This window comes from Copadichromis virginalis, linkage group LG19, assembly GCF_057382275.1.
Source record: "Copadichromis virginalis isolate Kocher_CV1m ecotype Utaka linkage group LG19, C_Virginalis_male_GT1.1, whole genome shotgun sequence".
In the NCBI taxonomy this organism is placed as follows: Eukaryota; Metazoa; Chordata; class Actinopteri; order Cichliformes; family Cichlidae; genus Copadichromis; species Copadichromis virginalis.
Window position 1 is genome coordinate 7430190 of NC_140636.1, and position 13660 is coordinate 7443849.

General features: G+C 41.9%; 1 protein-coding gene across 4 annotated transcripts in view; it reads left to right on the plus strand.

The window, feature by feature from the left end:
* hectd1 (HECT domain containing 1) overlaps positions 1-13660 on the plus strand; it is a 47826-nt gene that overhangs the window by 18884 nt on the left and 15282 nt on the right. The window contains exons 20-29 of one of the 4 annotated variants that reach the window (XM_085440842.1): positions 106-240; positions 607-746; positions 3368-3580; positions 5099-5209; positions 5294-5460; positions 5711-5887; positions 8854-9861; positions 11695-11916; positions 12953-13086; positions 13226-13382. In XM_085440842.1, the coding sequence (XP_085296968.1) occupies positions 106-240; positions 607-746; positions 3368-3580; positions 5099-5209; positions 5294-5460; positions 5711-5887; positions 8854-9861; positions 11695-11916; positions 12953-13086; positions 13226-13382 (2464 nt within the window). The remainder of the gene's footprint in view (positions 1-105; positions 241-606; positions 747-3367; positions 3581-5098; positions 5210-5293; positions 5461-5710; positions 5888-8853; positions 9862-11694; positions 11917-12952; positions 13087-13225; positions 13383-13660) is intronic. The other 3 variants (XM_085440843.1, XM_085440844.1, XM_085440845.1) reach the window with 3 other exon arrangements.

Genomic DNA, 13660 nt, shown 5'->3' on the forward strand with positions numbered 1-13660 from the left:
TGAGTTAACGTGTGTTCGAGGTCCTGGTGTGTTATTTGGAGAAGCTCTCAGTAATGTTGCTTGCCATAATCACAGCCTGTGATAAAATATGTTTCTGTGCTTTAGATTCTTACACGGAGATTGCGGTTCCGGCTGGAGCGAGCGCCGGGAGAGACGGCCCTGATCGACCGGACAGGTCGTATGTTGAAGATGGAACCACTTGCAACTGTGGAGTCTCTGGAGCAGTACCTGCTGAAGATGGTGAGGAGACACTAAAAATGCATTCAACCAAAATACAGCTAGGAAATACTTGGACAGTGCGGGGGAAAAAAAATCACATTTTTGGTACTCTAAGTCAAGTTTATTTATGGCCGTTCACAGACAGCATGCCCAAGTCTGACTTTCGTTAAATCTTTTTTTCATAAGAAAAAAAGATTTTTTATGAAAAAAAAATCTTTTTCATATTTTTTTCTTTCTTATGAAAAAGAACCAAAGCATGAAAAAGAACCCCCAACCCCTTTGGGAACCAATGTGTTTTGATCTTACTTTTTTGTTGTGTATCAACCTGATTCCAGATGATTTTTGACTTCCCTTCCTCTCTTCCTCTTTGGCCTCTTCTTCCTCTAGGTGGCAAAGCAGTGGTACGACTTCGAGCGCTCATCCTTTGTCTTTGTGCGGAAGCTGAGGGAAGGGCAGACCTTCACTTTCAGGCACCAACACGATTTTGATGAAAATGGTATCATCTATTGGGTCGGAACAAACGCCAAGTAAGAGCAACTTCAGCTAGCTATAAATTTAACATGAGTCTTAGTAATCGCTGATTTGCATAAATGATTTGCATCTTGCACTGCAGGTATAAATTTAATGTTATCAAATTTGTGGTTATATCATGTCAAACTAGTGTTCCTCTTACATTTTATTCAGCATACACATTTTAGAAAGAAATTAGCAGATTTTAAAATGGTTTATGTTACTGTCTTGATAGCTTGCTCAATCATCCAAATAAAGAAATCCTAGAAAGTTGATTCTGTTCATCTAGACCTAGCTTTTTCAGTATGAGAAACGTTTCGTCTACATGCACACTAGTCCGGATAAATTTGAAAACGGCATTTTCGTCTGAAAACGCTCCACGTCCACACTAGCGTTTTCAGAGAGTTGTGCGTCCACATTGAAACGGCCGAAAACGCTTACTTTCCAGTACTGCGCATGCGTGAAGCGCAAGAAGATTTGACCTACCTCATTTCTGTCTGCCGTTTATTTACTTTCCGGCTCGTTGAAACGTCGCGGCAAAAGGTCGAGGAAAAGCACCGAGTTTTTTAAATGGACTAACAATGAGGTGGAGTTGTTGCTGCGAGTAACACAAAAGTACAAAGTTGCCAAAGCGAGTGAGAATTAAATAATTTAAAGAAAAGCTATCTGGAGCATGTACAGACTGATATTAAATCTTTAATAGGGCTGCCAAAATTTAGAGCAAACAAAACAACTGCTGTTTAATTGGTCACATGACTGCATCACATGACAAAAATGCGCCATTGTTTTAGAAAGTCTGCGTTTTGGAGTGTCCACACTGCGACGGGACAGCTCCGTTTTGAAATGTATGCATCTTCGAGAGCGTTTTCAAAACGCTGTGTTTTTCCTTGGGGAAAACGCCGTCTCAGTGTGGACGGGAGGCCAAAACGGAGAGAAAACGATGGGTTTTCAAACAAAAACGCATAAGTGTGGACGTAGCCTAAGTGACTTCTTCAGTCTCAGCTGACTGCAGGTACCCCCACACTTATAGGGCTTTGGAGTTGATGTCACGCCGCAGCCACAAATCAAAACATACACACTGTGTTGGAAGCAGAACCATGCTTAAAATCAGCACAAAAGACAAAGGGATGTATCGCGATCGATTGCGCCCAGACGCCAAGAGACGGTACTTGGAAAAAATAGCGTGCATCTGTAATGTTGACCCGTATGAAATAAGGCAGTGGAGTGGAAACCCAGACAGCCTACCGCCGTTGTCCTATTCCGATATTTTCGTGTACCTTGTCCATGGAGTCAGCGTTGGCCGTTTTTAAGCCTCCACGTTGTGAGTATATTGACCATATGACCAAGATACAGCTAGAGGTTGCACACAACATTGACTTCTCCTCCGGAGCTGCCCCCCAAATTGCTCTAGATGAACGATTCACGATTGATGCCAGCTGTGCGTTGCCATGTAAATAGTTTGCATTTCACGTGTACCTGCACATGTACTTGCTAAGTACATGTGAACAGGTCTTGAATAAAAAAATAAACGTACTTTTCATTTCTGTTTTATTGAAACCACTTGACAGAAAGTACAATTATTTACAATGAACTGTACTTGCAACACAGCAGTTTTATGAATATTCAACAACAGCAAGTTTCATTTGGCCCTGGTTTGACGACCACACTGGGGCACATATTCACCAAAACACAGCACACCTTAACATTCCTATCAAGCAGTGTCGTGTCTTCACCCTCACATAATATAAGTAACTCCCGTCCACAGCCTCCGTGACATGGTGATTTTGTTGTTGGTCTTCTGTCAGATCTTCATCTATTACTTCTGCACTGGGCACACCTTCATACTCTGCAGCTGCATAATGAAAGCATGTAAAATAAAATTAGTGCATACACATAAGGTAAATGTACACCAGTATTCCAGGTGCGTGATTCATCTGAAGTTTATGTGCAGATTAGCGTACAATGAGCACAATTTTGTGTTTTTGGGGTGGGGGTTACCTCCGATGGGTGCTCTTTTTCGCTTTCGTTGCACTCGCCTTGCGTGCCGGTCCGAGTCTCACCGCTGCAATCCAAGCCTGACGTCTTCGTTTAGTAATATCGGATACATGAGATCCCTCCCGTTGCCTCCAGGAGGGGAAACGATGAAAAGAGAGCCCATTTCCAGCTTCTTGCCTTCCCTATCGTGTGATCTAACGTTGCAACCAACAACACAGTACGTACGAACCATAGCTGACGCTTCCGTGTGCTCTGTTTGGCCTACTGTCATGGTGGGAGGGGGCGCTCCAAAGCCCTATAGACGGTACATTTGCATAATGACTGATATTAGCACCACTGACTAACAGTGGGCCATCAGGTCAGACTGAAGGAAGTCACTTGGATGAGTAATGAAATGTTTCTCCCAATGAAAACTCTACGTCCAGATAAACAGAATCAAGTTTCTAGGGTTTGTGATCATTTTTCTGTATACTTGCAATCAATGTAAAATGCTATATTTCACACTTTTCTGTTCAGTCCTTCGGTTCTTTTAAAAAGTAATGCAACGTTTTAGATGTTTACATTTAGAGCTAGGGGAGCTTTAGTGGAGTTTTGTTTTGTTTTTGTTTTCTTTCCCAGTAAACCAATATTTTTTTTTCTTCAGGACTGCCTATGAGTGGGTGAACCCCGCAGCTTATGGCCTAGTGGTGGTGACCTCTTCAGAGGGCCGGAATCTCCCCTACGGGAGACTGGAAGACATTCTCAGTCGGGATAGCTCTGCTCTGAATTGCCACACGAATGATGACAAGAATGCCTGGTTTGCTATCGACCTCGGCCTGTGGGTCATTCCCTCAGCATACACTCTGAGGCATGCCAGGTAATAAGATGGGCGCATCATATGATGTAACACATATATCTAGATGGTAATATAGAATCTGAAATATCATGAAGGTGCTATTTACTCTCCAGATCTAACTTTGGTTTATCTAGGAATGTTGGGTGTTGGCAACGTCTGATTGCCTCTAACTGGCGTAAATTATCCTAAGCTAATCAGTTTAGATGCAAGATATTCAGTTAGGTGTTTACTTGTGTCTGGCACCAGATTACAAGTGTAAAAACTGAGCCAAATCTTGAGCTACACAAGGCGGCTAAAAACGTAATCCAGGCTAAAAAAAACCCCCAACAAATGGCTGGGTAAATTGTAGTTTTTGTCACTGCCACGGCATTAATGCACAAGTAGATCTGAATGTAATTACAGTTGTGTACTCTAAGAGATTACATTTTCTTTTATCTTTTCTTATGCCTTGATGGCAGTTTCAGCATTACTCTTTCAGGCATTCGCTAGTATCAGTGCAACATTAAAATCTATAAACTAGGTCCAGAATAATGACTTGAATTTGAGCAATCTAAAAAAAATGTTAAAAAAAAAAATCTATGCAGGGTCCTCTGTGAAGTACACAGAAGATCTACACATAGTTCAAAGGTTATTCATGATGGTGCCATATATGTGCAAGTTATCCATGCCAAAATCACCCCGTGTATAGTATATATTTGTTTTGGAGTACAGATAAAGCCATTTTTAGAAAAAAAGGCCCTGCTAATTTCAGCAAGTTATTGCCAAAAAGCCATTTACATGCAATTCTAATTATGGCTTTGTAGCAAGAGTCTGTCTGCTAACCCACTAAGTATTTGCTGTGATAAAATCAATAAAAAGTCTTCAAGCAAGAAACTAAGCATACCAATTAGTAATCTTAACAGAGGAGTTGATGAAACCTTGTGAGAAACATGCTCCTGTCCCTTAATTTTTTCTAACATACTGGCATCAATATCGCCATCATCATCGTTTTTCATGATTATGTCGTATAGAAAAATAAAACGTTGTCTGCCAGTTATTACCTCACGTTGTAGTGTAGAAACTACTGAAGACATCAGGAAATAAAACCAATATACCACCTGACCAAGTTGTGTGGTAACAATTCTACACCTCTTGGGGGTTTAACGGCAGCTGGCATCCTTGTACACGCAGTGCTGCCATCTTCTGTTTCAGTCCGTTATTACACTCTTAAATGCTACTACTTATTCCTGCGTCTTTTGGGATCTTACAAAGCTTCAAACGACACGTCGACTATTAAATTGGTCGTCGACGATTTTAATAGTGGCAGCCCTAAACAGAATGACACAATGAGACATTATTGAATAGAATGGGCCTACCTCCTGAGAGATATTGGATGATAAATCTAATCCATTCCATGCAATAAAACACTGAAACTGCAGGGGGGAAGAAACAAGTAGACTTTAAGACATTATGCATCCTATAACTAACATACACAGATCCTGACAAATGGCAGATATGAAATTAGCATGTCTAATTTTTAAAATATTAATCCTCCTGCAGGGGTTATGGCCGCTCTGCGTTGAGGAACTGGGTCTTTCAGGTGTCCAAAGATGGTCAGAACTGGACGACTCTTTACACCCACGTAGATGACAGCAGCCTAAATGAACCCGGGTAAGACTTTTCTCTAAATTCATTTAAACTGCTGAATAACCAAAGTCCATAGATGGTTGAAATTTTATCTAACTGTTTTCACAGGTCGACAGCCACGTGGCCTCTGGACCCATCTAAAGAAGAGAAGCAGGGCTGGAGGCACATCAGAATTAAACAGATGGGAAAGAACGCCAGCGGCCAGACACACTATCTGTCACTATCTGGACTTGAGCTGTACGGCAATGTCACTGCAGTCTGTGAGGACCAGTTGGGTGAGAACTTTGCTTCAGTTGCAGTTTGCTTCTAGTGATTGACAACCAGAGGATTTTAGTTGTTGGTGTCATTTTTGAAAATTATGTCAGTAGCTTAACATTTTATGAACCTTATCTTAAAGCCTTGCATTACTGCTCCTCCTCTATCAGGGTTTGATTTGTTTTCTTTTGCTGTTTTGGCTTTTTGTCTAAGTAACTGTCAAATTGGTTAAATGTGAGATTTTAATTTGGCTGCCTCTTTGTCCTGCAGGTAAAGCTGTGAAGGAGGCAGAAGCAAACCTTCGCCGCCAGCGCCGCCTGTTTCGTTCTCAGGTGATGAAGTACATCGTACCAGGGGCACGGGTTGTTCGGGGCATCGACTGGAAGTGGCGCGACCAGGATGGAAACCCACCTGGAGAGGGCACCATTACTGGAGAGGCTCACAATGGTAAGCAAACACACAATACCAGATGAAAGAGAAAGTGATGAACAGAAAAGAAAAAAAAACAACAATGCACCGTTTACCCAACAGCTGGTGGATCCCGGCTGGTTTAACTGCTGTAGTGCATTTTCCAAAATGTTTTGCAGGAGTCCAGGGCCTGTACTATGAAGCGGGCTCAACCTGTTATTTCTCCTGTGTGTTCGCATGAAAGGGGTGGCGATAATGTCTGACCAGTCTAAAAGGGAGGTTTCATGTGTCGAGTGACACCTGATGAATACAGTTAAGACACGCAGTGCTACCGTGAGCTATAAATTGCACAAAAAATGCCAGATGTAGCAAAATGATACATATTAAAACTCAAATATGCACTTAACTAATAACACTTAAAAAAAAAATCAGAATGTTCAATAAACACTCCAGTTTCAAATAATTAGGATATTCTGGCAATTATTTCAGGCATCAGGCTTTACAGGGTTAGTGATTAGACAGGTATTCTTGATTTGTGTTCTGTGCTCTATGGCTGCAACTCCACCAGTGTAAGATGACTTAGAATTAGAATAAAGTACAACAAGATTTTACACATTTTCGAAATGGGTAAAACACTTAAACATACTTACGACATGCTGTAAAGGCATCAGTGAAAATGTGGCACAAAACCTTAGACCCTTCTTACCTGGGTAAGATGAAATCCTGCTTTGTAGTACAGGCCTCAGCCCTGTTGTTTCTGTCTTCAGGAACTAAAATCTAAACCCTGGCTTCAGCCTCCCCACCCAGGTCTTTGTACTGTGTAAAATATGTTTTAACACAGCAGGTTACTGAACAACTGTGTTTACACTTTTCTCCCTGCTCCCTTCTTCACCTTGAGATGTCAGAAGGATGATGTGTCAGCGGTGTCTTTTTTTTCTTCTTGTATTTAGCTTCATGTTCACAAGGCACATGTCACTGGTTTAATTGATCTCCACAGGGGACTGTGGTTACAGTAAAAGGTAAACAGCCAAGTGGAATCTGCATTTAGGAAGTGTTCTGTAGATAAATACCTTTCAGTTTAAATCTGTCTGTGATAGGCTGTTAGAATGAAGGGTTGAGTGTGAATTGTTGAATCTAGGATAATTGGACAGCTCCCTGATTGTGGTAACTTATCTAATTGGCTAAAGTAGGTGAAACTTGCGCATGTACACATCATTAGTCAGTTTCCCTAACAAAAACTGACATGATGAAGCTGGCAAGTGAGTTATAACTTAATTAGTTTGTAATGTTTTTTTGTAACTTTAAGCAACAACATTATATCCAGCTGAGTGGTTTTTGAAAGGGCCAGATGGGGAGGAATGGTTAGTGTTGGAGTGGATAGATTGTGGAATGTCTAGTCATACTGAAAGAAATGGGCCCTTTTCTTTCTGTAAGGTGTGAAATTAGTGAAAAATGACATAAAAATTTTAGAGATAATTTTGTTTCAGGATTTCTGGAGTCTTCCCTTTTGGCTTCAAAACCAGAAATTGCAATTCTACAATTTAACCTGGAGAGTCAGATAAGGGCAAACATCCTCTCCTCCTCCTCCTCCTTCTCTTCTTCTCCTGTTCTTTTCCTCCTCTTCCTTTCTCTTCCTATCCCATTTGTGCTTCTCACCTTTATTTTTTACCCAGATCTGATGCAATCTCAGTGAGCTGAACGAATGGATACACCACCAGCAGCTCCATTTTTTCCCCATTTCTTTTTCTAAAAAAAAAAATCATTACAAGCCAAGATGACTGTCATTATTTGAGTTTAATTCCTTTCATCTTTGATGCTTTGCATTTGCCAGAAGTATTTTCTACTTTTGCTTTGTCATTTTCTATGATCATGTCCATATTCTTCTCTCTTGTTGCTCCACCTGCACCCAGAACCCCACATTAGAAATTTAAACAGACAACATCAATGAGTGTGCTGTTCTTTAAAATCAAATGAAATGGCACCCTTATCGGGAATTACATGATATTTTTGCAATGTTATTTTATGTTCTGTACATTTTGTTTGTACAATACACAAAGGAAGGAACAAATGGGTTCAATAGGTTTATATTGCGTGAACTCTACTGAAGAAACATCACTTAAATATTTAGTATATTTATCAGCATAAAGTAAAAAACAGTACAGCAAATATTCACTTATTATTTATTATTTAGTTAATGTTAATTATTTATTTTTTTAAGTTTTATTTATTTATTTTTGAGGAATGTAGTTAAAACTGTTCAATCTGTCTTTAAAAAACTCTTGACCAAACCCAGAGCCAATGCTAGAGCTAGTGCTCTAAAGAGCCAGTACGTGGTTTGATTCAGTTTCCTGCCCATTATTCCTAGTTGTGACATGTAAATGATGACCCCACAGGACCAAGGAAGCAAACTGACAGAGCTTGGAGGAAATTTAACTGTTGTGGAGTGTAGCTCAGCAGATGCTTGGCTCTCAACTCCTAAAACTGCAACAACAACAAAAAAACAAAACAAACAAAACTGAAAACCATATGATGGCACATGTACTTGTCAGTGTTGATTTAAAAAGAATGATATATTAATGAAAATCTGTTTATCTATAGTTATTGGTTAGTTAAAATAATATCCCTTCCTCTTTAAAAATTGGTTATTTGGACACATTGTTGGATCTAAGATGTTAACTGACTACCACATTCCCAACTCTTTTTATCAGGCAAAAGATGTTTTAACACCCACACCCACAAACCCCCCAAAACAAAACACTCAAGTATAGTAATTTTCTCTCACTATACTATTCTATATTTTCTCTCAGGCTAGTTAGTGCTTTGTTTCATTGTGACTCTAAAGCAATATTTCATGTAAAGTATTTGATCTGGCCCAGTGTGGAGCTGCTCTGACTGTAAGCTGCTTCTCTGCTGTCTACTTCTCTTACTGTCTCTCTTTCTCTGTCTCTCTCTCGGGTCTCTGACATCTATCCGTCCGTCTCCCTCCCATCTCTCTGTCCATCCAGGCTGGATTGATGTAACCTGGGATGCTGGCGGCTCTAACTCTTACCGTATGGGCGCTGAAGGGAAGTTTGACCTCAAGCTTGCTCCAGGGTACGACCCTGAGTCGCCTGCCACAGCGCCGTCACCCAAACCTGTCTCATCCACTGTTTCAGGCCCCGCCTCCACCACGGTGGGACCCTCTGTGACGCAGGCGGCGAGCGGCGGCGGTACCACCACCACCACCTCATCATCTTCCTCCTCCACATCGTCATCCTCGCTTCAGCAGTCATGGAGCAGTCTGGTTAAAAATAACTGTCCTGATAAGGGCGGGGCCTCATCGCTTGGGGGTGCCAGCTCCTCCAGCAGAAAGGGGAGCAGCAGCTCTGTCTGCAGTGTCGCCTCCTCCTCTGACATCAGCCTAAGTTCCTCCGCTGGTTTTCCAGGTGCAGGAGGTCTGCGACTGGAGAGAAGAACTGATGGGCTAGTGCTTGACCAAGGAACCGGGATAGGAGGAGTAATGGGAGGCGGGGTTGGCTCTGATGGACATCAGCAAGAGCCAATTGTCGTTCTGTCCTCTGCAGCAGAGGGCGGATCTGGTTCAGCATCCAGCTCAGGCACACTTACTGGTGATGCATCCACCACAGCAGATGAAACCAGAAACAAAGACTCATCCACAGCAATGGCCACCACTGACCCGGCAACAGCGATCTCCATGGGGCTAGTGAGCGTGAGCTCCCCTGATGTCAGCTCGGTGTCGGAGTCATCTAGCAAGGACACGCCTTCCCAGAGGCCTATGTGCTCGGTGGCTAATGCCCGGCTATCGGTCAGCTCCCTCTTGGCTGCCGGCGCTCCCATGAGCTCCAGTGCCAGCGTCCCTAATTTGTCATCTCGCGAGGCCAGCTTGATGGAGTCCTTCGTCCGCCGCGCACCCAACATGTCGCGCACCAATGCCACAAATAACATGAACCTGAGCCGCAGCAGCAGCGACAACAACACCAACACGCTGGGCAGAAACGTCATGAGTACTGCCAGTGAGTACAGCAGGATTACTGCACTAATACTACAATATTCTTACAACATACCATTAAAAGACTGGTATTACACCTCAGTCCACTATCACGGAACATCACGGGTACTGCCAGCAAGTAAATAACTTGAGTATTACAATCTAATTATCTTTTGAGTTGGAGCTGGGGCGTATGGCAACATTGTTCAGCTGAATGGTGATACATGGTGCATATAACTTATTAAATATTTGCCACAAAAGCAATATATGAGTCGTCACAGGCACCGATTCTGAAATGCACTGATCGGTATAAAATGCAAAAAACAAACTCATGGGTAATACTTCAAAACATTTTTTTTTTTTTTTGTCTGGACCTTCTTCAATTTTTAGTAATCTTGGTAAAATAATTTTCCATATTTCATTCTCATGTTTAAAATGTTAATCATTTCATTGTTTTAAAATTCAGGTCCACAGTTGGTGTGTTACCTAGAGTCGACGATAATAGAAACCACCACAGCAGTCAGCCCAACCACAGCCTACTGCTTTGAGAATAATCAGTGGCAGTACTTCTTCCACTAAAACGTTGCACAAAGTAGACCAGGAATTGCCTGTGAAGGTTCTCAGTCATCCAGGTCATCGTAGTCTAAGGAGCTTGGAAAGAAAAGTGTCTGGAGAAGAAGTTTCTCAGATGAGAGGTGAAACGTCTTCAAGCAACTTAAAGAAGTCCAGACGCTATTCTTTCCAAGCTCCTTAGACTACGTCTGGACTTCTTTAAGTTGCTTGAAGACGTTTCACCTCTCATCTGAGAAACTTCTTCTCCAGACGGTTTTATTTCCAAGCCCCTTACACTAGACCAGGAGTTTAAAAATCCTTTTCTCTCTCTCCCTTTTTTTTTTTTTTTTTTCTTTTATAAAAACATTTTTTTTTATTTTTTCCTTCTAGTTAAGTGCACTTTCCATGAGTGTGGCATATGTGTTAATGTGTTAGTATGTCATTATCACAAATCAGCAAATTTATAGTAAAACATGCAACTGTAGCATTTACTTAATCCATTGTCCATTGCTGGACTGGCACTGGGTAACCCACCGTAGTGCATGAGAGAAACCTTAAAAAAATAAATTAAAAAAATAAATAAACTGGGTCAATATGGCATGTTTGTTAATACAGAGATACATATGTTATTGAGTTGAGTTATTCTTACACATCGGCCAGCATCTGGCCAATCCAGCACCTTTCACTGTTTATACCGTTACACCCCCCCCCCCCCCCCCCCCCCAAAAAAAAAAAAAAACAAAAAACAAAAAAAACCCAAAACATCAGCCCATAAAAACAAAAAAACACCCTATGGTTGTGCCATCAGTTAACCCTTGGCGTGCCAGCTGTGGCACGTGTGCCCAGGTTTGCTGACCCCTGTACTAGATGAATAATGGAGTGGATTAGAGTTTTACACAAACTAATAATGACACTTAGTAACAAATAAAGTTCCCAAACTGGGTCAGTGAGGCGGAGACCACAGGATGTGTGTTTAGAATTGCTTTTAAAATTAGGAACGGATGCACTATTTACTCAGAGGGCACGATTCAGTAAGCTGAGTTTGCTGTTTGAATGGCTGTGTGAAGATGCTTGTTCTCAGCTTCAAATATTATCTCGTAGTATTTTTAAGTCCAAAGTTACTCAGACCACATGTGGAGGATCGTTCCTCTGGATCACTGGGTAAACCGCATGAGCTGCCTCCAGCCAATCAGCTGTTTCCAGTTAGATGACTGGAGCATAACGAGCTTCACCTGCTGCTTTGTTTCTTTGGTTTCTGACAAACTAACCACCATTTGTTTGTTTTTGTGTGTGTGTTTGTTTGCAGCTTCTCCTCTCATGGGTGCTCAGAGCTTTCCTAACCTCACCACCACTGGCACCACCTCCACCGTTACCATGTCCACCTCCATAGTAACCAGCAGCAATAATGTAGCCACAGCCACCACGGGTTTGTCGGTGGGCCAGTTACTAAGCAACACCCTTACAACCAGCCTGACGTCTACATCCAGCGAGAGCGACACGGGCCAGGAGGCCGAGTTCTCTCTCTATGGTTGGTGACCACACTCTCACTCACTCACTGAGCCTGCTTCAGCTAACTTGTGCTGCCTATTGTCTCTCATATAAGTCAGCACACTGGTTACCTGAACTGTGTAAAAGTTAGCAGATAGGAGCATAGAGCTTAGCCTTAATTTTATTTGTAAATATAACAGAAAAGAAAAACATAGAAATCATTTTCAGCTTGATGGTGAAAATCCCCTTGAAAATCTTAACAACTGGCATCTTGGAGACAGCTTGTTTCGCTCTCGTCCTGTGAGCCCTTACAATGCATATCTTGACGCAAATCTTTAAACCAAGTAGTTTTGCTTTTAAACATAATCATATATTTAAGCAAAGTTATTAAAGGCAAACGGTGACACTAACACTTGTTCCCAGGTTCACGATCACGTTACTACAGCGGTCCCCAACCCCCGGGCCTCGGACTGGTACCGGTCCGTGAGTCGTTTGGTACCGGGCCGCAAGAGTTGAGGCTCAGGTGTGAAATGTATGGTTTTCAGGGTTTTCGGTTTTCAGCATTAGTTTGTTATCGTTTTTATCGTTAACTCAGTTTTCCTGGGTCTTTTCACGTGTGTTATGAATAAATCTTCTTTTTTTCGGTACCGGTACTAGTTTTATTTTGTTGTATTTATCCGCGACACCTTAAAGGCCGGTCCCTGAAAATATTGTCGGGCATAAACCGGTCCGTGGCGCAAAAAAGGTTGGGGACCGCTACGTTACTACCTCCCTGCTTGTGTGTGTACATGCTCTTTAGAACAAGTCATAACACCAGTTACATCTTTATAATAGAAAACGTGCAGAGATCATTAAAACACATAAACATTGATCATTTAAGACTGTCTTTGCATGTCTTTGTATAATATGTATAGTAACTGGTTGGATTTGGATAAACCGGACCAGAATTAACCAAACCTAAGCTCATGTTTCTAGAATTTATCAACATGTGTGCCAAGCGCCATCTTCCCCTCTTTCCCTTATTCTCAGTTGTTTAACCGACTTCATGTCCATCCGCTCATTTTCTCTCCCTTTAGACTTTCTGGACAGCTGCCGTGCCAACACACTGTTGGCTGAGCTGGATGATGAGGAGGACCTCCCAGAGCCTGATGACGATGATGACGAGAACGAAGATGACAATCAGGAGGATCAAGAGTATGAGGAGGTCCTGGTACGTAAATAGATCTGGGCTTATTTTAAAGATTTGGGTTTTTTCCCCCCGATGATTCAAAGATGATCTCTCGCTGTAGCTGTGGATGTTTTGTACAAAAGCCCTTCAGAGGGGTGACTATGTCACTGCTGTTCTGCAGGAAGAGGAGGAGTATGAGACCAAAGGAGGACGCAGGAGGACATGGGATGACGACTTTGTCCTAAAGAGGCAATTCTCTGCTCTGGTTCCTGCCTTTGACCCCCGACCAGGAAGAACCAATGTCCAGCAGACCACAGACCTGGAGATCCCTCCTCCAGGTAAAAAAAAAATGCAAAGGAGGAAGTGTTTGCTCATGACAGTTTCTGTAAATGCTGTTGTTGGCATTTATTTGTTATTTTGTTAGTTGTCAAAGCTTTGACATCACGGCAACATAACTGATCGGTGATAGTCCTGCAGCAATGCTAATATGATTTTATTTAAACAGTAATTAATATTAGAAAAATATTACTTCTAATGTCACATATCCTATTCTTCTGTGGCGTTTTAATGACACGGACTGGTGATCAGTTAAATGGCAGGTGCCTCCTGTTGTTTA